We start from the raw sequence: 25,209 nt of genomic DNA, 5'->3' as shown, positions 1-25,209 counted from the left end.
GCAAAGTACAGGTGGGGTTTGTTAACTTGCCTTCCAGGGAATGATTGCCACGGATGCTAGTTATACTAGACACCTCCCAATGGGTCAAATCTCCTTTTCTAAGTCAAAGAAAAAAAAAATCCTTAATTTTTAAATCGAAAATGGCCAATAGGACAGCTCAATTTTTTTTTGATTCTTCCCGATTGGTTACTTTAGATTTGAATATCCAATGAGATGACCAGATTTTTTGCGCAGAGGGTTGCAGGCTGGCAAATCAACAATCCCCATTGTGAGGGGGAAGGTTTGATTGGGCACACGTGATATGACCCCCAACTCCTTGGAATCTCTTGGCAGACCCCGAATTTTAAATCCATTAGCGGGGAAAAAAAATAACTGTTTTGTGTCAGTTTTTGTTTTTTAAATGTGTGTGTGTGTGTGTGTATGTATATATATTTGGTGCATAGAAATGCAACCTATTCCCATTTCAGGCACTTTTGTTCGTGTTGGCATTGAGACCTCCCAGATCAGGGACGTTCGAGTAACTCTTACTGTACACACCTCCATCAAGCACTACCCTCCAGGCCCGCACGAGTTAGCTGGAGAGTGGAACGCTCTTCACGCTGCCCAACCGACAGATTAACTCTAAGGCACTGTGCATTTTCTACATCAACCATTCATGGTATCAATTCCAAGTGAGATTTGAGGGGTGGGGCGACGAGAGTGTAGTTTTGGGCTTATGGGTCTATTCTTGGGGAAGGGAGAGAGAAAGACCAAAACTGCCCAGTCATCTCCCATCAGAAGGAGACGAGGGCGAGACTGCTTTTGGTCATCTCGCACAGGACGGAGACTGGCCTGGATTCCGATTCCAGTTCTCGAGGCGAATGGCAATGTGTGGTCGGACTGAGCAGTAACCTGGTGAATTGATTGGCTCAGGGTGCAATCTTTCTTGTCTTTATGCCAAATTTTGTTGCCATTTTAGACATGTATTGTCATTTTATGGATTTATGAATGTGTTCCATTCAGTAAAACGCAGGGCGAATTTTATAAAGGGACCTTGTTTGTTTTTTAAGGCAGTTACTTGAATCAGGGCTGATCCTTCCTCACGATTGATGTGAAGCTGAGCCAGGAGGGGAATTAATCTTTTTTAAAAATTATGCACTAAAGCAAGGATCAAGACGTGTTGAATGTGCGGCCTCTTGGCTCAGTGTGTGAAGGCACTGTCTGGTGTGGTACTGGCCCACGCACATCAGCTGTTTCCCAAATTCCGTCCCGAGTCTGTACTATGTCGGGGGGGGGTGGGGGGGTGGGGTTTGGCTACAATAGGTTTTGGTGTCCTTGGACCAGGCGGGGGATATTCAGCCAGGGCTCCGGGTCCTGCTCACTGTCTGTCTAGTCTCTCCTGGTGGAAAGTGGACATTGGGCAAGGCCACGGTCCGGTTATGATGCTTCCCCCATTCCCCCTCCCCCCCCCCCCCACCCCCTAAATCTCTCTCTAGTTAAATATCCTGACGGCATTTGCTGTCTGGGCCTGCCCATGTTGAATAGCCAGTTGTGGGGGAGGGGGAGGGAGCACGTGAACACATTTACCGCCCCCCCACCCCCCCAACAAAATTTGGTCCCTTTCATTGGGGGTGACGAGGAGTCTCCTTTTCCATTCGGTCTCACTGTGGTGAGCAAAGGTGACTCCCTCCCATTGGGAAGACACAAGTTCAGTTCCAGTCTATACTTGTGCTTTATTTGTAATGATACACTCCGGTGCTAAAGCGACTGCAAGGGCAAGGGTTTAACGTGGCCGTGATTCACTGCTTTCTCCCACTCTGTCCCCAGGCCACCCCCGGGTGACTGAAGTTTTGACCTTGGATGCTTGCGCCAAATTACTTGTCAAAGTTTCATTGTTGTTTTGATATCTTTGTACCTGAATTTTTCAGATTAGCTTTTAAATAAATTGATCATTTTCAGCTCTCGTGTTTGCAGTGATCGGAGGATGAGTTGCCCGTCCCATGGGGTAAACTCACGCCTATGTACGGAGGGGAGGGGTGGCGGGAGAGGAACTGCAAATATGACGATCCTCAATTTTGGGGGCAGAGGGGAGAGAAAGGAATCGACCAGCACTCCCGTTCAGCTCCTGAATCCCTACAATATTCCTCAAATTAGCCAGGTTGGGAAAACTGAGCCACTTGCAGATTGCAGTTTTGGGAATCTGATAACGCGCAAGACATTGTGCATCAGCTGTGGCTCAGTGGGCAGCACACTCGCCTCTGAGTCAGAAGGTTGTGGGTTCAAGACCCACTCCTGGGACTTGAGCACAAAAAATCCAGGCCGACACTCCAGTGCCGTGCTGAGGATCCAGAGATTGAGTCCGGGGTGATGTTGGTCCGTCTGCCTCTGTACCACAGCAAGTAACAAATCTATTTGTCATATTAGAAGAGCGATGGACATTATTCAAAGCAACAGGAACACTTGATTTCCCCACCAAACCCCCGCCCCGCCATTGATGATCTCAATACAATCCAGTGTGCCAGCGCAGCCTTCGGCCGCCTGAGGAAGAGTGTTCAGAGATCAGGCCCTCAAATCTTGCACGAAGCTTATGGTCTACCAGGCTGTAGTGATACCCACCCTCTTGTATGGCTGAGTTGTGGACCATATACAGTAGACACCCCAAGTCGCTGGAGAAATATCACCAATGCTGTCTCCGCAAGATCCTGCAAATCCCCTGGGAGGACAGACGCACCAACGTTAGCGTCCTCAACCAGGCTAGCATCAAAGCACTGACCACACTCGACCAGCTCCTTTGGGCGGGCCACATTGTCCGCATGCCCAACACAAAACTCCCAAAGCAAGCGCTCTACTCTGATCTCCTACACAGCAAGCGAACTCCAGGTGGGCAGAGGAAACGTTTCAAGGACACCCTCAAAGCCTCCTTGATAAAGTGCAACATCTCCACCGACACCTGGGAGTCCCTGGTCAAAGAACGCCCTAAGTGGAGGGCGCTGAGCACCTCAAGTCTCGTCACCGAGAGCGTGCAGAAATCAAGCGCAGGCAGCGGAAGGAGCGTGCGGCAAACCAGACTCCCCACCCACCCTTTCCTTCAACCACTGTCTGTCCTACCTGTGACAGAGACTGTAATTCCTGTACTACACTGTTCAGTCACCTTAGAACTCCCTTTTGAAGTGGAAGGAAGTCTTCCTCGATTTCGAGGGACTGCCTATGATGACAATAGGAAATGGAACAACCCCTCGCTGATCTGAGTGCCTGAAGAGAATGAGAAACGCACACACAACAGATTAGATTGAAATGCTTTTATTTTGATCAGTGAGGGATTTTGTTTTCAGTATAAAATAGATCTATTAGCAGCATACAAAAATTAAATACAATATAGAATGTCAATCCTTTTATGTTAGCAACACACGCATAGTTTGTATTTGGCATCTAAATCAAAAAAGGCAACGCAAACTGCATCATAGAGTTTGAGAAACACGATACCTGCCCTGCTACCTTCAGCCAATTCAACAAGTCCCTCCTGCAGTGTGTCAATCGGCAGAGCAAGACGCACAGTACAATCACTTATCGAGGACGCATGGAGGGAGGGAGAGGACCAGATTTTGTTTGGTGATCATTTGTAGCTCGTGACCCTCTTGTGATGGTCTTCTGAAGTCAGGTTGTACTTTGACCAGTAGAGGCCGCCCATTAAATTCAGGCACGGTGGCCTCTCTGTCTCAACCTACATTAATGGCTTAAAGGCAAAAGTTATTGGTTTCTTTATTTTTGAATTGACTTCCCAAGAGAGCCCTGAATCGATCAAAAAAAAACAGTCCCCACTTGTTAAATAGTGAGGTACATCTTTATCAGGGTGCGATCCCCTTACCTGTCCATTCAACAGGTGGGTAAGGGAGGGACTACACGCTGCCATCTGATTGGAGCTTCAGTCCTAGCCCCGTCCACCCAGCCGACTGACAGCTCTAAGGAAATAAAGCCTCGAGTCCCCAACACCCAATTACCTGAGTGTTTCCTCCTCCAATTTATGTGTAGGAATAATAAATAATGGGGTCACAAAGCTTCAAAACACAAGTCAAGCAACCCTACTTGTTGCATTTAGTGCAAGTCTGCGGCAAAACCCCAGTAAAAGTCAACATATTACATGATGCACCACCGCCTCTAGTCCCCCCTCCCACCCCAGCAGTAAGAGTTCTTTTCAAATATTGCTTAAACATTTTTCTTTAAAACCTTAACCGGCAATTTTCACCTTACAAAAGTACAAGCTTTGGAGCGAAGTGTGACCACCAGACTGGTTTACAAACACCACCAGTTCGAGGTTAAGAGCTGCCACCCTTGCCTCTCTGTCTGCCTTGTACCAGGCAGGACAACTCCTGTCTCAACACATGCACGCCTGGGCCAATAATACAGGCAATCTGCCGGAAATCTCTTTCAAGGAATCGCAACGCGGACAAGACTCAAGTTGTTGGGATCTCCAGGGGTGGTGTTCAGACACACGCCACGGTTCGAAAGGACATTGTCTCTGAAGGCGAGGACCTCCGGGAAGGTAGCGGGTCACAGGGTGTGTGGATATTGCATAAACTCTTGCTGTGTTTTTTTTTTTCGCTGCCCAAAATCTTGGGCTCGACATCCGACATGCGTCACGTCTTAAGAACTATAGTAAGGTACCTGGCAGTGCAGTGACGGCTCATCATAGACACATCAGCGCAAACTCTAATACCAAGTCGGTTACATTACCGGTGGGTATTCACCAACGTCAGGAAGCATCTTAAACTTCACGCAACCCCCCACAAGTGTTGGTGACACATATCTCCCGAATTAAAGACTTGCACTTTATATAGCGACTTTCACGACCACCAGACGACCCAAAGCGCTTTACAGCCTATGAAGTACTTTTGGAAGTCACTGTTGTAATGTGGGAAACGCGGCAGCCAATTTGCGCACAGCAAGCTCCCACACAACAGCAATGTGATAATGACCCAGATAAACTATTTTTGTTATGTTGGTTGAGAGATAAATATTGGCTCCAGGACACCGGGGATAACGCCCCTGCTCTTCCTTGAAACAGTGCCATGGGATCTTTTACATCCAACTGAGAGAGCAGATGGGGCCTCGATTTAACGTCTCACCTGAAAGACGGCACCTCCGACAGTGCAGCGCTCGCTCATCACTGCACTGGGAGCGTCAGCCTGGATTTATGTGCTCCAGGTCCCTGGAGTGGGACTTGAACCCACAACCTACTGATGCAGAGTGTGCTTACCCACTGAGCTGACACTATATTACTGAGAAAATTATTTCATCCCCAGGGTTAGGGCACGGTTGATGAAATTGACCCTCTGCCAGCCCTTCCCCCCCTCCCCTTTCATTGGTTGGTTTTGTGGCCATGAGGGGTGACCTCCAGTGACTTGAACGCCCCTTTCACGTTGAACTTGAGATCATCCAGCATTCTCAGGTCAAAGCCTCCTCAAGAACAAGCTGAACATCAGGCCTCAGCCCCTCCAAATCCCAGCAGCACCTCTCGCATCACCAGTCATGCTTTGTGGGTTCTCTGTCTCGGTCATTCAAACCACCCTGGTTAATGGCCAACTCTGTGCTCTGGGATTCTATGAATTGGGAACCAATGTGTCTCAGTAAGTGGGTTTAGTGAGAGCAGTGCCTCCTGCTCATCGTCGAGTCTGCCCTAAACCCAGGCTCCCAAACTGAAATGGTGTGGCAACACACAACGGAGAAAGGGGGCTTGATCTGGGATAGGTTCAAATTTGGGTCCCACAAGTGGAGGGGCAAAGCCAAACCAACAATCTCGCATCCTCACAAAGTAAGTTGGCTTCTTAAAGATGCGTCCTTGTTGTCTTTATCTAAAGACTCAACATGGTGAGGTTGGGTGTTGTGATGTTCCATTAGTTGATGCAGTTTGGAGTTTTGACTCAATGTGGACCCAACAACATACCCTGTCAGGACAGATTCTTCCTTCTCCCTGACCCTCGACCCCAGCCAACCCACAGGGCAGTTGCGAATATGTTTAAGATGCTCTCTGCTCACACCAGTGTGCTGATTAATGAGGCTGATCACAATCAGATGCAAATTTAGGCCAAAGTTGGCAGTTTTGGGAGTGGGTTCGAAGACCTGAATCCCGGTAAGAGCTGACAACCCAATCAACCTCTCTGGTTCCAGCCAGGGTTAGAGGTGGAATAAGCAATCACCTTCCCCCATCCTCAACAGGGGGCAGTACAGCCAAAGGTTAAAGTTTGCACCAATGATGGCTGACCCATGAGGAAGTGGGTTTCAGTTGATACAGGAAGTGGGGAGAAGGAGGGAGGTAGAGTGGAGAGTGAGAGGAACGGAAAGGTGGAGAGTGAGGGAGATGGAGGGAGAGTGAGGAGAGTATGGGGAGGAGGAGAGAGCGGGAGGAAAAGGAGAGAGGGGAGGGGGAGAGAAAGGAGAGTGGGAGGGTGAATGGTGAGGGGGAGGAGAGGGAGTGACCGGGAGAGGGAAGAGGGAGTGAGGGGGAGAAGAGGGAGTGGCCGGGAGGGGGAGGAGAGTTTTTTCTGGGGGAGTGAAAGAGCAATCACCAGAAAGAAGGGAAAAAATACAAAACAAACTTTCTGAATCCAAAGGTGTGAAATTTGAACAACATGTTGAAGGAGTGGCTGCGATATTAAAGGCTTTTTAATAAAGCAGCGCATTTAAGGTTTTGCAGATGAGGAATATATTTGGAATCTGCATACTAATTATTACAGGGATCACGTTCGGAGAGATACCGATAATGACCAGCCTCACTATTACATACTGAGAGACACTGGTGGTTATGACGCCGATTGCATAACAGAAGCCCGTTGCTATGACACCAGTTGCCAAAGATGCCTTGGCTTCTTTGCCGTGGAAGTGCTTTTGGTACACAGGTGATGACATCATCACTCTACTACAGCAGTAAACCAATGAGACTCTGCCGCCCATTCATTCATAGAAAGCAAATGCCATTGGATGGAGCCAATTTAGGGTATGGTGGCATAGTGGTGATGTTACTGGGCTAATAAAGCAGAGGCCTGGACTAGTGACCCAGAGACATGAGTTCAAATCCCTATGTGGCAGCTGGGGAATTTAAATTCCGTTAAATAAATTGGGAATTACAAATCGAGTATCAGTAATGGTGACCATGAAACTACCGGATTGTCGCAAAAACCCATCTGGTTCACTAATGTCCCTTTAGCGAAGGAAATCTGCCGCCCTTACCCGGTCTGACCAAGAGGGTTGATCAGGGTAGTGCATACGATGTAGTATATATGGACTTTAGCGAGGCTTTTGATAAGCTCCCACATGGTAGACTGATCATGAAGGTTAAAGCCCATGGGATACATGGCAAAGTGACAAGTTGGATCCAAAACTGGCTTGGAGGTAGGAAGCAAAGGGTAATGATTGATGGATTTTGTGACTGGAAGGATGTTTCTAGTGGGGTTCCACAGGGCTCAGAACTGGGTCCCTTGCTTTTTGTGGTATATATCAATGATTCAGATTTGAATGTAGGGAGTATGATTAAGAAGTTTACAGATGACACTAAAATTGGCTGTGTGGTTGATAATGAAGAGGAACGTCATGGGCTGCAGGAGGATATCAATCTACTGGTCAGGTGGGCAGAACAGTGGCAAATGTAATTTCATTCAGAGAAGTGTGAGGTGATGCACTTTGGGAGGGCTAATAAGGAAAGGGTATACACATTAAGTGGTAGGCCTTGGAGTGCTTGTCCACAGATCCCTGAAAGTAGCAGACCAGGTGGATAAGGTGGTTAAGAAGACATACGGAATGCTTGCCTTTATTGGCTGAAGCATAGAATATAAGAGCAGGGAGATTATATTTAAATTGTATAATACTTTTGTTAGGCCGCAGCTGGAGTACGGTGTGCAGTTCCGGTCGCTGTATTATAGGAAGGACGTGATTGCACTAGAAAGGGTACAGAGGAGATTTACGAGGATGCTGCCAGGAATCGAGAATCTTAGTTACGAGGACAGATTGGATAGGCTGGGTTTGTTCTTAATGGAACAGAGGAGGTTGAGAAGAGACCTCATTGAGGTATACAAAATATTGAGGGGCCTGGACATAGTGGATAGTAAGGGCCTATTTCCATTGGTGGAGGGGTTTATTACGAGGGGACATAGTTTTAAGGTGGTTGGTGGAAGTTTAGAGGGGATTTGAGAGGGGGCTTCTTTAAGCAGAGGGTTGCGAGGATCTGGAACTCGCTGCCTGGAAGAGCGGTGGATGCAGAAACCCTCACCACTTTTAAGAGATGGTTGGATGGGCACTTAAAGTGCAGTAACCTGCAGGGTTACAGACCTAGAGCTGGTGATTGGGATTAGACTGGATGACCTTTTGCTGGATGGAGCAGATATAATGGTAAGTACTACGGGGAATAGAATATGGCCAGGGTGATCTCCTGGACTAGTTTCGATCGCTTGGATGGGTCGGAGAGGAATTTTCCCAGATTTTTTCTCCCTAAATTGCCGTGGGTTTTTATCCGGTTTTTGCCTCTCCCAGGAGATCACATGCCTCCGGTTGGGGTGGAGTGTAGAATGTTTCAGTATAAGGGGTGTTGCAGTTGTGTGAAGTGGACTGGTTTGGGCTGGGTGCTCTTTGACTTTCTGTCATTGTTCATAGGTTTATATGTAACCTTTAGGGCTGCTGACCAAGGGCCGTGCGGCTCTTTGTCGGCCGGCGTGGACACGATGGGCCAAAATGGCCTCCTTCTGCGCTGTAAATTTCTATGTTTCTACACAAAGTGTTGAACCTCACTGATGGCGAGAACATGCTTTAGTTCATGCTGCACAAAACACCCCCTTTCAACCAGCGAGGGGGACTGGCTTCCATGGCAGATCCGAGCGTCTGAATGTTCATCAACTGTTTGTATATATGATCAGAGCTCCAATCACAAAAACAGATCCAGGTGACAGGCTGAGAGGAGGTGGGAGATGAATGGAGTGCGGTGCTCATTCACTGCATTAATATGAAGCAATCACTCATTGAACTATTTTGTGAGTGGGAATCTAAACCCCAAAATTCACCCTGCCGTGAACTGAAAGTCACTTTCCGATTGTCAATGTTTGGAAAAATCCAAGTGAAAATTGAAAATGGCACATCCCACCCTTGGTTCACAAACTTTCTCCTGTCAAATTTACTTGTTTTGTTTTATAACACTGCTGTGACGAGCCTTGGGATGGTTTACTACGTTAAAGGCGCTATATAAATAAAATTTGTTGTTGTTGACCAGATGTGCGTCACTGGTAACACTTCTGGTAGTAGAGAGAATATCTTCCTTCACAATTTCACTGACAATTCTTGTTACTACTGGTTTTGTTAGAAGATTTAACTCGCTCCAGTGCAGGAAGTGTTTGAGTGCTTAACTTCCTGACCGCATCCTAAAGCCATGTCCTGAAAATTCCCAATCGTTTGCAAACCATTCCCGACTCCTTCTCGCCCGGATAGCATAAACTGATAAAATGACAATCGGAATCTTAAGTGATCTTTCAGGTCTCCAACCAACCAAGTCTTGGACAACTCTCGTCAAACACCGCGCTGCCGTTGAAACTTATAGCAAAAAAAAGCAAAGAACGACTTATATTAAGGTCGCATCCTGAGTAGCATTATCTGTTGGTTAATACCTTTGGACATGCAAAACAATCAGGGTGTGCAAAATCTCCCAGAGTTTCACATCGTTTAGAATATATGTATGTCATTTATGCACTTTTGAATGCACTTTGCAATGGTAAAGCAGCTATATGTGTGGATTTCTTTTAAATATATATCCGATGTAGCTATATTGAGAAGTGAATCAATGTTAACTGACACTTTTACAGGAGGGAGGGAGGGAAGAGTGGGGGTCTGTGGTGCCCATTGCAAGGGAAGAACCAGAATAAATGCAACGCCTATAAAACCTAATTGAAAAGGGTAATGGAATGTTGACCTTTTTCCTCGAGGGGCGGCGCTGGAGTACAAAGGGGAGGAAGTTGTGCTTCAGTCGTACAGAGCCTCGGTCAGACCCCACCTAGAGTTCAGTTCTGCGCCCCGTACCTCAGGAAGGAGCAATTAGCCTTGGAGGGGTTGCAGCGCAGATTCACCGGGGCTTAAAGGGTTAAAATTATGAGGACAGGTTACATAACCTTGGCTTGCATTGGCTTGTGTGTAGAAGGTTGAGGGGGTGATATAATCGAGGTCTTTAACAGGACAAAAGGGATTTGATAAGGCGGCTAGAAAGTGTTTCCTGTGGTGGTGGGGGTGGGGCAAATCCAGAACAAGGGGGCAGAACCTTAGAATTAGAGCCAGGCCGTTCATGGGGTGATGTCAGGAAGCACTTCTTCACACAAAGGGCAGTGGGAATCTGGAACTCTCTCCCCCAAAAGGCTTTGGAAGCTGGGGGGGTCAATTGAATCTGTCAAGACTTAGCTGGATAGATTTTATGTTGGGGAAGAGCATCAAGGACGATAGAGCAAAGGTGGCTAGAGTTGTGCCGCAGATCAGACATGATCTCAATGAATGGCAGAACAGGTTCGAAGGGCTGAATGGCCTCCTCCTGTTCCTAATTTCCTATGCTGATGATGTGCCTCTGTGCAAGTGAGCTGGCTGAGGTCAGAAGGACAGCTTGAGCTCTTCAACCTGTGCAGCCAGCACCTACGTTACAGGGGTCAACGACGCGAGGCTCTGCTCCCAGTTGCGTGCAATGACCAGAGAATCAGGAACCGGGTGAGTGAGGAACACTGGTATGTGCAACTCAAGCCCCGATCCACATTTCCCGCAGAGCGATGCTCCAGACTAGGAGTGGACCCTCCCAAACGTACCCTTGTAAATGCTGCCTGCACTCGAAGCTCAATCAGAAATGACCCAGATAGTACCGCTTCATAAGAACATAAGAAATAGGAGCAGGAGGCGGCCATTTGGCCCCTCGAGCCTGCTCCACCATTCAATAAGATCATAGCTGATCTGATCTTGGCCTCAACACTTCCCTGCCCGCTCCCCATGACCCTTCACTCCCTTACCCTTCACAATAGGAACTACTCCTGTACCGATCACTGCAGCTATAACCAATTCTAACTGCATCGGCTGAACAGTTAAACTAGTCAGCTGCATATGGATTCCAGTTAATTTACAAAGTGCGTTGGAAATTACTCCCACAAGGTGTAAAAGCAGCTGCCATTGCCCCGGCAACTAACACTAAACAAATTTGTCTAATGATTGTATCACTGGTTTAGTTTAAGCAGCGCCGGTTATCTCTCCACAAGAGAGGTCGCTCCTTTCCAACAGCACATGATACGGGAAAAGCTTGGGTTCCGGAGTCATTTTCACACCAGCCTCTTTGGACTGCCCAGCACCATTTCAGGTTAGTCAGGAATGGGGTACTGAAGTTGCATGTTCAGCCATGAACTCATTGAATGGCAGTGCAGGCTAGAAGGGCCGATTGGCCTACTCTTGCACCTATTTTCTATGTTTCTATGATTTACTAGTTGAGGTTTATATTGAAACGTATAAGATTCTGAGGGGGCTCGACAGTGTAGATGCAGAGAGGATGCTTCCCCTCCTGGGGGAATCTAGAACTAGGGGGCATAGTTTCAGAATAAGGGGCCGCCCATTTAAAACGGAGATGAGGAGGAATTTCTTCTCTCAGAGGGTCGTGAATCTGTGGAATTCTGTATCACAGAGAGCTGTGGAGGCTGGGTCATTGAATAAATTTCAGGTGGAGATAAGATTTTTGAATGATAAGGGAGTCAAGGGTTATGGGAAGTGGGCAGGGAAGTTGAGTTGAGGCCAAGATCAGATCAGCCATGATCTTATTAAATGGCGGAGCAGGCTCGAAGGGCCAAATGGCCGACTCCTGCTCCGATTTCTTATGTTCTTATGTTTAGCTATTTAGGGGCTGCAGTTGATGTGATTATCAGATAGAAAAGGGGACAGCGAGCCAGAAGGAAGGAGTTCTGAAGGACAGTAACACACCGGGTAAAAAGGCAATATATGATTCAAGTCTGATGCCACACAGCTGGTGTCAATCCCTGTATGAATAGCATGTGCATGCTGCAAGGCAGATGAATTGCATGCCCTAACCTCTGAGAGCTGGGTGTGACAGTTGAGGATCGGGGAGGGGAGACGTAGACAGTATGCATGAGCAGGGCAGTTGGGAATGAACTTATGCCCATTTCTGTGATGTCTCAAAATGGTCGCAGTGTCCGCCCAAGACTCCTGCGCATACTGTGTACGATGCCCCTCCCCTTCCCCCACCCTGTCACAGGTGTAGTAATGTTACCTTAGAATCTGTGTGTACCCACTAGTGTTTTTATAGGCACGTCACACGTCTTTAAGCACTGATGCTAAAATCGGTGCAATCTTCACGCCTTTGGTGGGCTTTTGAGGTCTGCTTTGGAACCGTAATGTCCACGTTCAGTGTTGGCACAGGAGTTAACCAGACACTCCTTCCTAGAGAGACCACAGCAAGCACCATGAATAGAACCACCTGCCCACTGGCTTCAAAACCTTAACACTTTCCTTATGGGGATGCAAAACATGTAAACGCGGCACTAATCGGTTAAAACACGTCAGTCACGAATTTCCTCGGAGTCGCTCCCGTTGCGCTGCCGTAACTTCACCGGCACGGTGTGTGGGGGGGGGGGGGGGGGGATTGAGTGGGGGAGGAATGGGGATAGGGGGGAGTGGGGTTTGGGGGGAAGTGGGATTTGGGGAGTGGGGTTTGGGGGGGACGTGGGGTTTGGGGGGGACGTGGGGTTTGGGGGGAAGTGGGATTTGGGGAGTGGGGTTTGGGGGGAAGTGGGGTTTGGGGGGGACGTGGGGTTTGGGGGGGACGTGGGGTTTGGGGGGGGCAGTGGGGTTCCGCCAGGCTTTCGGCGAAGGTACCGGAGCGCAGTAGGAGAAGCTCCGAGGAAATTCTGGGTCCATTGTCAAGCAAAGAAGAAAGGACTTGTGTTTATATAACGCCTTTCTCGCCTTCAGGGAGTCCCAAAGTGCTCTACGACAACTGTGCAAGTGCAGTCACTGTTGTAACATAGGAAACGCAGCAAAGCACTTTTTGTGCACAGCAAGCTCCCACAAACAGAACTGTGATAATGACCAGATCAGTTGTTTTTCTTAGTGATGTTGATTAAGGGATAAATATCGGCCAGGACACCAGGGAGAACTCTTCTTCGCAATAGTGGCCGTGGGATCTTTTGCATCCACCCGAGAAGTCAGACGGGGCCTTGGAGTTTAAGGTCACATCTGAAAGATGGCACTTCCAACAGTTCGGCGCTCCCTCAATACTGCCCCTCCGACAGTGCGGCGCTCGCTCAGTACTGCCCCTCCGACGGTGCGGCACTCCCTCAGTACTGCCCCTCCAACAGTGCGGCACTCCCTCAGTACTGCCCCTCCAACAGTGCGGCGCTCCCTCAGCCCTGCCCCTCCGACAGTGCGTCACTCCCTCAGTACCGCCTCTCTGACAGTGCGGCGCTCCCTCAGTACTGCCCCTCCGACAGTGCGGCGCTCCCTCAGTACTGCCCCTCCAACAGTGCGGCACTCTCTCAGTACTGCACTGGGAGTGCCAGCCTGGAATTTTTGCTCAAGTCTCTGGAGTGGGGCCTGAATCCACGACCTTTTGACTCAGAGGCGAGAGTGCTACCCACTGAGCAACGGCTGAGAGGGATGTGCACGGGTATAGAGCAATGAAACGGGATATATTAACCAGAGCAGTGGAACTATGGCCAGTGGATGGTGTGTGGGGTGTTGTGGCGGGGTGGAGTAGAAGTCCAGATTTAGGCGACTTGACACAGCATGGCCCTGCCCTCCAATGCACAATTGCCGTTCGTGACTGGCGCAAAACGGCAACGCAATCGATCGGGAGGTTAACAGTTAAGCGAGTGAATCATTTGCAGGCTGTGTCAGCCAAGTGCTATTGTACAAAAATTGGGGGGATAGAGAGAAAAGTATTGCACCAGAATGTGGAATCCAAGAGTGACTCAATCGTGTCTGCTCTCGCAGGACAAGACGTGCAACATTCATATTATTGCATGCAAAATGTCAGCCGGTAATCAGAAACAGGAATATGCTGACATACCAGGAAATACACACAAATCCCCGGAATTACCCAAACCTCGCCCGAGCACTGGAGGGAAACACACTTTAAACAAGGTTGCTGAAATGCTACCTGATCAGGAAAGGGTTTTATGCCTCGATTCTAAAGTCTTTCAGGCTCTAGATGTGAACAGGAAGTGCCCAGTTACTCCTTGTCACTCTGTGATATGAACTGGACGGGGCTGTCATCCTCAAAACTCAACAGTGAGCTGAGTTGTGTCATGTTAAGCCCAGCTGAACCTAACCTTCTGCAAGGCTGAAACCCCAGACACTGTTTGCAGTGATTGCACGAAGGATCATATTATTCTTACTTGCATAGAATTAGCACTTGTTTAGTCCTTGATCGCTCTGTGGTGACCAAAAAGTTAAATGTTATCTCTACATAGAAGGATACAGCCATTCAGCCCATCGTCCCCGTGCCATTGTTGAACTGTATTCCTGCTAATGATTGAACTATGGTTGATTATTTTTAATTGAGTTGGTTTATATAGGACCTGCGACAATAATACTATAGGCACAAACTACTAGACTGAGTGGTGCGAGGTATATCACAGCGTGTACAGTTAATCAGCTTGTTCATATTCCCATTGTGCAAACTGCAAACTGGAAAGTTGCCCGTTAGAATGGTTTGTAAATAAGAGTGTTTGATAATCATGCTCTGCAGATCCACATCTTACTTACTTCTTTTTTCCAACTTGCTTAATTAAAAACACTACAAGCTTTTTAATAATAAATAATATAATGAGGCTTCCTATCACCCCTCCGACAATGGAGAAAATGAGGACCGTCAGCCTGTTGTCCACCAGTAACACTGCAACACAAAGGAGAGATTTACAAATTAGTGCAGTGCCAGTGCAAATCATCAGATAGATGCACTCGGAAATCACTAAGGTGCTGTGGGGTAACAGGGGAGACAGGTGGGGGAACAGTGGGGGGGGGGTATGGAGACACACAGGGAGAGATAGAGACATGGGGAGGGAGGGGGAGAGACACACACGGGGATAAAGAGACACCGGGGGGGGGGGGGGAGAGAGAGAAACAGGGGGAGAGAGAGACACGGGGGGTGAGGGGAGGGGGAGATACACGGGGGAGAGACACACAGCGGGATAGAGAAACATTAGGTATAGAGAGAGACACGCGGGGTGGGGGGGGGGGGAGAGGCACACAGGGGGAGAGAGAGTGACACCGGGGAGATATAGAGACACGGGGGAGGGGCAGGAATAGAGACACAGGGGGAATAGAGAGAGGGACGGGGGTGGGGTGGGGGGGAGACACACGGGGAGAGAAACACACCGGTGGGGTTAGAGAGACACAGGGGGGATAGAGAGACACAGGGGGGATAGAGAGACACAGGGGGGATAGAGAGAGATACCGGGGGGATAGAGAGACACAGGGGGGATAGAGAGACACAGGGGGGATAGAGAGAGATACGGGGGGGATAGAGAGACACAGGGATAGAGAGACACAGGGGGGATAGAGAGACACAGGGGGGATAGAGAGACACAGGGATAGAGAGACACAGGGATAGAGAGACACAGGGGGGGATAGAGAGACACAGGGATAGAGAGACACAGGGGGGATAGAGAGACACAGGGATAGAGAGACACAGGGATAGAGAGACACAGGGGGGGATAGAGAGACACAGGGATAGAGAGACACAGGGGGGGATAGAGAGAGATACCGGGGGGATAGAGAGACACAGGGATAGAGAGACACAGGGGGGGATAGAGAGACACAGGGAGGATAGAGAGACACAGGGATAGAGAGACACAGGGGGGGATAGAGAGACACAGGGGGGGATAGAGAGAGATACCGGGGGGATAGAGAGACACAGGGGGGGATAGAGAGAGATACCGGGGGGATAGAGAGACACAGGGATAGAGAGACACAGGGATAGAGAGACACAGGGGGGGATAGAGAGAGATACCGGGGGGATAGAGAGACACAGGGATAGAGAGACACAGGGGGGGATAGAGAGAGATACCGGGGGGATAGAGAGACACAGGGATAGAGAGAGATACCGGGGGGATAGAGAGACACAGGGATAGAGACACACGGGGGGGAGATAGAGACACAGGGGGGGATAGAGACACACGGGGGGGATATAGAGACACAGGGGGAGAGAGACACAGGGGGAGAGAGAGAGAGACACGGGGGGAAGAGAGAGAGACACGGGGGGAGAGAAACATCCAGGGGGGATATAGAGACACGGGGCGGGGGAATAGAGAGACACGGGGGGGATAGAGAAACAGGGGGAGAGAGAGACACCGGGGGGAGAGAGAGACACCGGGTGGAGAGAGAGAGATGCTGGGGCGGAGGGGGAGGGAGAGACAGGGGGATATCGAGACAGGGCAGGGGGGGAATAGAGAGACAGCGGGCATAGAGACACGGGGGGAGGGGGAGGGGGAGGGAGAGAGACGGGGATATAGAGATACACAGGGGAGAGAGAGACACGGGATGGGGGGAGTGGGAGGAGAGGGGGTAGACACAGGGGGGAGAGAGAGATACGGGGCGGAGGGGGAGACACAGGGGGGAGAGAGAGATACGGGGGGGGGGGGATAGAGAGGATATGCAATGGGAAACATTGTTTCAAAGCTAACTTTGATCTGACCCCGTGTGTCTCTCTCTCTCTCTCTCCCCGTGTCTCTCTCTCTCCCCACCGCCCCGCTCGCTCGCCCCACTTCTCTCTCTCTCTCCCCGCCGCCCAGCTCTCTCTCCCTGCTCGCTCTCCCTGCTCTCCCCGCTGCCCAGGTGGCCCAGGGCTCGCGCTGCGGGATGCATTCAGTCTCGGGGCTGCTGCTGGATGAATCGGAGGCAACGTGGTGTTGGACACATGGGCAGAAAAGGGTTAGTGAGAATTGCTCTGGGGGGGGAGGGGCGGAGTCGATGATATTTGTCTTCTCACTTCTGCGCATGCTCAGAAGGGAGACTTAGTACAAATAACTACGCCGTTTAAAAAAAAAACTGATTCACTAATGTCCTTTAGGGAAGGAAATCTGCCGTCCTTACCCAGTCTGGCCTATAGGTGACTCCAGACCCACTGCTCTCTGCAGTTCAATAAGGCGGCTCACCTCCGACCTTCTCAAGGAAAATTAAGGATAGGCAATAAATGCCGGCATTGCCAGTAACACCCACATCCCAGGATCAAATAATAAGAAAATCTCCCTTAACATATCCTTCTATTCCTTTCTCCCTCTGTGTTTATCCAGCTTCCCGTTAAATGCATCACCTCCCTGTGGCAGCGAGTTCCACATTCTCACCACTCTCTGGCTAAAGACGTTTCTCCTGAATTCCCCATTGGATTTATTAGTGACTGTCTTATGTTGTTGAGCCCCGCGGTTCAGTCTCCTCACAAGCGGAAACATCTTCGAATGGTTACAGCACGGAAGGCCATTCGGCCCGTCGAGCCCGTGCCGACTCTCAGCTAGTCCCGCTCCCCCGCCCTTTGCCCGTAGCCTTGCAAAGGTTTTCCTTCAGGTACTTATCCAATTCCCTTTTTAGAGCTAAGATTGAGTCTGCCTCCACCACCCTCTCAGGCCGTGCATTCCAGACCCTAACCACTCGCTGCGTTAAAAACGTTTTTCCTCGTGTCGCCTTTGGTTCTTTTGCCAGTCACCTTAAATCTGTGTCCCTCTGGTTCCCGACCCTTCTGCCAATGGGAACAGTCTCTCTCCATCTACTCTGTCCAGACCCCTCGTGATTTTGACCATCTCCTCCACGTCCAGCCTATCAAACCCTGTTTGAGGTAGGCAGTGATGAGCGAGTGAGTCGGTGGCGTTTAAGCATGTGGGTGCTGATGGCTCTCACCAGTCAGCATTCTCAGGGCTGGATATTCATGATGGCCTGTGCCTCTATGAGCGCCCCGGAGTGGCGGAAAACGGGTCTGGAAATGATTGCTCCGGCAGCCAGCCTCCAGCGCCCCGCCGGGTCATTCGATGCCGGATTTTGCGACGGTGCGGGCAATGCCGCCCCGGGAGCGTGGAACCGATGTGGAGCACCCCCCCCGTTAGCGTCCCGATCTCCAAATATGTTTGGCGCTGACCCCCGTAGCGCCCTGTAGCCAACCCGGAGCTATCCCGGTGGTGGTGAGGGAGCAGCGACTGCGTGAGGTAAGTGTGATTGTGGTTTCCATATTTCATTTTTGCGATTTATCTTGTTGTGGGGTGAGCAATGTATGTTATTTTGTGCAGATTCCCCCCCCCCAGGGAAGCCTCTCTCAGGGTGATCCGAGACCGGCTTTTTAGCTCAGGATTTCCAGTTGCTCCCCCGGCCTAGCGCCCGAAGATGTGGAACGCCTCCCTTAGTGTTCCGCCCAGCCTCTGAATTTGTTGGCTGCCCTCACAAACCATTTACCGCCGCAAAATTTCCCGCCCGGCCGACATTCGGTATCCTCAATCTGAAAATCCAGCCCTTGATTTTTGCATTGTACGCCATCTCAAGGATCAGGGCACTCACGTTCACTGACAACAATGAGATGAAGAGTCGAATTAGCTTGTTGACCCTTTTCCTGCGGGTTTTGGAAGAAGCAGGTATATAATCCCTCATCATCAAAATCCACATTGGTCAGCAAAAGAGAGATATTCTTCAAATTAACTTTCCCAATGAGGATCACTCTGCTGTAGATTTCTCCAGGCTTGACACGGGGCCTCTTCTCTTTCAGAAAGATCTGAATAATCTGCAGAAAATAATCATAGGGTTAGAAGACTTTTTAGCCAAACAATTAAAAAAAAATCCATCCCCACCCCAAACCATAAGGATCAAAATACAGGCTCACATTTACATAGAGCTTTTCGTGATCTCAGGGCGACCTAAAGCGCTTTACAGCCAAGGAAGGACTTTTTTTTGAAGTGCAGTCACTGCTGTAATGTTGGGAAAAGCGGCAGCACTTTTTTTGCGCACAGCAAGCTCCCACAAACAGCAACGTGGTAATGACCCAGATAATCTGTTTTAGTGACGTTGGTTGAGGGATAAATATTGGCTGGTGCACTGGAGATAGCTCTGTTGAGGCCAGATGGGTTACACCTCAACAGAGCCGGGACCAATGTCCTCATGGTGGGGGGAGGGGGGTTGTGGAGGACTGCTGGTGCTGTTGGTGGGGGAGGGGTTGCTGGTGCTGTTGGTGGGGGAGGGGTTAAACTAATTTGACAGGGGCATGAGAACCCGGAAGTAGCATTAGAAAGGAGGAACAAGGTGCACAAAAGATTGGGAGAGACAGAGAGCACAAGACTAAGAAATAGTACGCTATTAAGTGGGGTCAGACTAAGAGAGAATATAAGAAGGTCTAAGATAGGTTGACAGTGCACGTGTGTAAACGCACAAAGCATGGTAAATAAGGTTGGTGAGCGGCAGGCACAAATGGACACATGGGAATATGATGTTGTGGCGATAACGGGGACCTGGCTCAAAAAAGGGCAGGATTTTAGTATTTAAATTCAGTTAATTAAATAAATCCGGAATATCAGCGGTAGTGACCATGAAACTACTGGATTGTCGTAAAAACCCATTGGGTTCACTAATGTGCTTTCGGGAAGGAAATCTGCCGCCCTGACCCGGTCTGGCCTATATGTGACTCCAGACCCACGGCAATGTGGTTGACTCTTAACTGCCCTCTGAAATGGCCCAGTGAGACACTCAGTTGTATCAAAAACCGCTACGACAAACTAGAATGCATACGGACTGCAGTGGTTCAAGAAAGCGGCTCACCACCACCTTCTCAAGGGGCAATTAGGGGTGGGCAATAAATGCTGGCCTTGCCAGCGATGCCCTAATCCCAGGAACAAATAAATAAAATGCTTTGGATTTATGCAAGGGGAATAGTGAAGGAAGTACGGAGTTCAGTGTAATAGAGAGCTCCCCCTAGTGGACTACTGCTCCATCCAGTGGTGTACTGCAGTAATGCAACTACTCACGTAAATACAATAAAAAGATCATGCGACAAGGTCACATGACAAGTTCCTGTAGCGCCATCTTGTAGTCTGTGTGTGTTGTGATGTCATAAAGAATATCTCGCATTCAACGGAATGAGTTAGAGTGGAAGGTCTTGATTTCAACGCAGCACGGATGAGGAGACAGGGGGAGGTGAGGGCTGGGTCAAGGTGCTACAGCTCTCACCGCGGGACACTGCTGAGAGCACCGTCTCCCCAAAATACCCGCTAAAATCGGAGGCTGGCAGCGAATTTCATGGAGGAGGGGAGGGAAGGGGGGCATGGGGGGGATGGGTGTGGGGGTAGGTGTGGGGGTACATGGGTGTTTGTAGGGGGTATGGGGGAGTGTGGTGGGGGTGTGTGGGGGAGGGGTGGGGTGGAGAGGGGTGGTGGGGGTGTGTGGGATGTGTGGGTGAGGTGTGGGGGGAGGGGTGTGTATTGGGGAGGGGGGGTGGGTGGGGGATGGGAGTGTGAGTGTGGGTGTGGGAGGGTTGGGTGTGTGGGGGGTGTGTGTGGGTGTGGGGGGTGTGGGGTATGTGGGTGTGGGTTGTGGGGGTGTGGGTGTGGGGTGTGTCGGATGGATGTGGGGGGTGGTGTGGGGTGTTTGGGAGGGGTGGGTGTATGGGGGGTGTGTGTGAGTGTGGGGGTGTGGGTGTGGGGTGTGTCGGGGGGATGTGAGGGGTGTGTGGGGGTATGTGGGTGTGGGTGTATGTGGGGGTGTGGGTGTGGGGGTGTGGGTGTGGGGTGTGTCGGAGGGATGTTTGGGGTTTGTGGGAGGGGTGGGTATGTGGGGGGGGGTGTGGGTGTGTGTGGGTGTGTGGGGGTGTGGGTGTGGGGTGTGTCGGAGGGATGTGGGGGGTGTGGGAGGGGTGGGTATGTGGGGGGGGTGGGGGTATGTGGGTGTGGGTGTGGGGTGTGTCGGGGGGATGTGGGGGGTGTGTGGGGTGTGTGGGAGGGGTGGGTGTGTGGGGGGTGTGTGGGGGTGTGGGTGTGGGGTGTGTCGGGGGGATGTGGGGGGTGTGTGGGGTGTGTGGGAGGGGTGGGTGTGTGGGGGGTGTGTGTGGGTGTGGGGGGGTGGGGTGTGTCGGAGGGATGTGGGGGGGGTGGGGGGTGTGTGGGAGGGGTGGTTGTGTGGGGGGTGTGTGTGGGTGTGGGGGGTGGGGTGTGTCGGAGGGATGTGGGGGGGGGGTGTGGGGTGTGTGGGAGGGGTGGGTATGTGGGGGGGGGTGTGGGATATGTTGGAAGGATGTGGGGGGGTGTGGGGTGTGTGGGAGGGGTGTGTGGGTGTGGGGGGGTGGGGTGTGTCGGAGGGATGTGGGGGGGTGTGGGGTGTGTGGGAGGGGTGGGTATGTGGGGGTGGGTGTGGGGGTATGTGGGTGTGGGTGTGGGGGTGTGTGGGGTGTATGGGAGGGGTGGGTATGGGGGTATGTGGGTGTGGGGGTGTGGGTGTGGGGGGGTGTGGGGGTGTGTGGAGTGTGTGGGTGTGGGGGTGTGGGGTGTGTCGGAGGGATGTGGGGTGTGTGGGAGGGGTGGGTATGTGGGGGTGGGTGTGGGGGTATGTGGGGGTGTGTGGGAGGGGTGGGTATGTGGGGGTGGGTGTGGGGGTATGTGGGTGTGGGGGGTGTGGGGGGGTGTGGGGGTGTGTGGTGTGTGTGGGTGTGGGGGTGTGGGTGTGGGGTGTGTCGGAGGGATGTGGGGGGGGTGTGGGGTGTGTGGGAGGGGTGGGTATGTGGGGGTGGGTGTGGGGGTATGTGGGTGTGGGGGGGGTGTGGGAGTGTGTGGAGTGTGTGGGTGTGGGGGTGTGGGTGCGGGGTGTGTCGGAGGGATGTGGGGTGTGTGGGAGGGGTGGGTATGTGGGGGTGGGGGTTGCAATGCTCACTTTCTTCCCATCTTCCGTTCTGTTTTTGTGGAATGTCCACCAGAACTTAGAGTTTTGGTAGTCCATGCAGCTGGTGAAGGTGCAGGGTAGCATGACATCGGTGCCATTCACTACCGTGATTGATGGCAGTTTTCCAACGCTAGTTTCAAGCCCGAGATTGACGTGAAATAGAATGAAACCTGACGAGAAACACAGTCAAGTTGAAATCAAATATCGCAATCTTAACAGTTCTGATTTTTCTCTCTAGTCCCCCCCCCCCTCACCACCACCGCTCCCCTGCAGCTGCTTGAAGGGGCTCATACTCATGCTAAGGTTCAGGTGCACAGTGCCAGGAGCTCTGGTGACTCACTCAACATGACCATTCTTCATGTGCAAGCCCAATATTAGGGGCATTCACCATGGGCACACTCAGCCAAGCACAATCCCTGTCCTTCCCCCGAGACCCCCACATGCTTACTTTGTATGTGCAGGAGGCTGCTAAACACCAGTGGGGTGTGTATACCCACTGATTTTATTTGGGTCTGTTTGCTCCAGCACTATCACTGGGTGCCATGTGTTTGCTTCATGGGTTCTTTGCTTAAGAATTCACAGCAACACATTGCTATTAAGAACTAGTTGGTTTATTAGCAAAGGTTTAACAATCACACTACACATTACCGGTTCATCCACCAGGCTCACAACCACCTGCCCCATCGCGGATCCCCCGAACCCAACTGGCCGGGGTTTTATTGAGGCTTGTGAACATCACGTGACTGGCTAAGCCACTCCCAACTCAACAGCTCAACAAATCTGTGAGCATCCTCACAGGCGCATGTATTACACTGGGCATTGTGTTCACCTAAGAATCTATTAAGATGATGATTCTGAACCTTCATCTATGCCTTTGTTACCTCATAGACTCAACTATTCCAATGTTCTCCTGGTTGGCTTCCCATCTTCCCATAAATGTGAGCTCATCCATAACTCGGCAGCCTGTGTCCTAACGCGCACCAGGTCCTGTTCACCTATCACCCCTGTGCTCGCTGACCTACATTGGCCCTCGGTCTGGCAATGCCTTTATTTTAAAATTCTCAACCTTGTGTTCAAATCCTTCCGTGGCCTCATCTCTCCCTATCTCTGTAACCTCCTCCAGCGCCACAACCCTCCAACATCTCTGCACTCCTCCAATCCCGGCCTCTTGCGCATCCCTGATTTTCATCGCTCCACCATTGGCGGCCGTGCCTTCAACTGCTAGGACCCTATGCTCTGAATTCCCTCCCTAAACCTCTCCGCCTCTCTCTCATCCTGAAAGTCGTTCCTTAAAACCTACCTCTTTGATCAAGCTTTTGCTCAACTGTCCTAATATCTCTTTATGTGGCTCGGTGTCAAATCCTGTCTCATAATTGCTTCTGTGAAGCGCCTTGGGACAATTTACTAAGTTAAAGGCGCTATATAAATACAAGATGTTGTCCATGAAGCATCCCACCCAATGCGTTCACCTGCATGTTCTCTTTTTGGGTGCTGACAAATCTGCAATGTACATTGAGCACTTTTCTTTTTTTTATTCTATTGACCAGTTCCCCTGGTCTTCCTTCTCTGCACCCAAATGAGTTTGGCACAGATTCACCAGCATTTGTGTACGGAGTCGGTTATTGCATTGTGTTTATGTACAAGACAAGATTATGGTAAATGTTGCGTGTGTGAGCTGGTGGAAGGGTGAGGGAAGTGCTGGGGAATATGCTGAGCACCTCAGTGTATAATCTCGCCAGCCAGACACAAAACTCCCAAATCAAACGCTCTACTCGGAACTCCTTCACGGCAAGCGAGCCAAAGGTGGGCAGAGGAAACGTTACAGGGACACCCTCAAAGCTTCCCTGATAAAGTGCAACATCCCCACCGACACCTGGGAGTCCCTGGCCAAAGACCGCCCTAAGTGGAGGAAGTGCATCCGGGAGGGCGCTGAGCACCTCGCGTCTCATCGCCGAGAGCGTGCAGAAATCAAGCGCAGGCAGCTGAAGGAGCGTGCGGCAAACCAGTCCCACCCACCCTTTCCCTCAACGACTATCTGTCCCACCTGTGGCAGGGACTGTGGCTCTCGTATTTGACTGTTCAGTCACCTGAGAACTCATTCTAAGAGTGGAAGCAAGTCTTCCTCGATTCCAAGGGACTGCCTATGATGATGATAATCTCGCATTAGCAGGGAATTTTGGTCTTGTGTGACTTTAGAAAGTGCAGGAAGATTCAACTGATTTCAAGGCAAGGATTTGGGAAGATATGCAAGTATCTGGGATGATGCACAAGGATCTGTGCTGACGGGCGAGGATCTGTGCTGATGGGCGAGGATCGGGGCTGATGGGCGAGGATCGAGGCTGATGGGCGAGGATCGGGGCTGATGGGCGAGGATCGGGGCTGATGGGCGAGGATCGGGGCTGATGGGCGAGGATCGGGACTGACGGGCGAGGAATGGGGCTGACGGGCGAGGATCGGGACTGACGGGCGAGGAATGGGGCTGATGGGCGAGGATCGAGGCTGACGGGCGAGGATCGGGGCTGACGGGCGAGGAATGGGGCTGATGGGCGAGGATCGAGGCTGACGGGCGAGGATCGGGGCTGACGGGCGAGGATCGAGGCTGACGGGCGAGGATCGGGGCTGATGGGCGAGGATCGGGGCTGACGGGCGAGGATCGGGGCTGACGGGCGAGGATCGAGGCTGACGGGCGAGGATCGGGGCTGACGGGCGAGGATCGAGGCTGACGGGCGAGGATCGGGGCTGACGGGCGAGGATCGGGGCTGATGGGCGAGGATCGAGGCTGACGGGCGAGGATCGGGGCTGACGGGCGAGGATCGAGGCTGACGGGCGAGGATCGAGGCTGACGGGCGAGGATCGGGGCTGACGGGCGAGGATCGAGGCTGACGGGCGAGGATCGAGGCTGATGGGCGAGGATCGGGGCTGATGGGCGAGGATCGGGGCTGACGGGCGAGGATCGGGGCTGATGGGCGAGGATCGGGGCTGATGGGCGAGGATCGAGGCTGATGGGCGATGGTCTGGGCTGACGGGCGAGGATCGGGGCTGATGGGCGATGGTCTGGGCTGACGGGCGAGGATCGGGGCTGATGGGCGAGGATCGGGGCTGATGGGCGATGGTCTGGGCTGACGGGCGAGGATCGGGGCTGATGGGCGATGGTCTGGGCTGATGGGCGAGGATCGGGGCTGATGGGCGAGGATCGGGGCTGATGAGCGATGGTCTGGGCTGACGGGCGAGGATCGGGGCTGATGGGCGAGGATCGGGGCTGATGGGCGAGGATCAGGGCTGATGGGCGAGGATCGGGGCTGATGAGCGATGGTCTGGGCTGACGGGCGAGGA

At 51.4% G+C, this 25,209-nt stretch overlaps 1 protein-coding gene across 2 annotated transcripts in view; it reads right to left on the bottom strand.

Annotated features, from left to right (window-relative positions):
* Positions 1–10,981: 10,981 nt before the first annotated feature.
* LOC139275931 (sodium channel regulatory subunit beta-4-like) overlaps positions 10,982–25,209 on the bottom strand; it is a 35,266-nt gene continuing 21,038 nt past the window's right edge. For both annotated transcript variants that reach the window (XM_070893154.1, XM_070893155.1), the window contains 4 exons: positions 21,868–22,046; positions 18,520–18,739; positions 14,746–14,875; positions 10,982–12,420 (listed from right to left, as the gene is read on the bottom strand). In XM_070893154.1, the coding sequence (XP_070749255.1) occupies positions 12,333–12,420; positions 14,746–14,875; positions 18,520–18,739; positions 21,868–22,046 (617 nt within the window). In that variant the 3' untranslated portion in view covers positions 10,982–12,332. The remainder of the gene's footprint in view (positions 12,421–14,745; positions 14,876–18,519; positions 18,740–21,867; positions 22,047–25,209) is intronic.

This window comes from Pristiophorus japonicus, chromosome 11 (assembly GCF_044704955.1).
Source record: "Pristiophorus japonicus isolate sPriJap1 chromosome 11, sPriJap1.hap1, whole genome shotgun sequence".
NCBI classification, from domain to species: domain Eukaryota; kingdom Metazoa; phylum Chordata; class Chondrichthyes; family Pristiophoridae; genus Pristiophorus; species Pristiophorus japonicus.
This window is presented reverse-complemented; position numbering and strand designations above follow the sequence as displayed.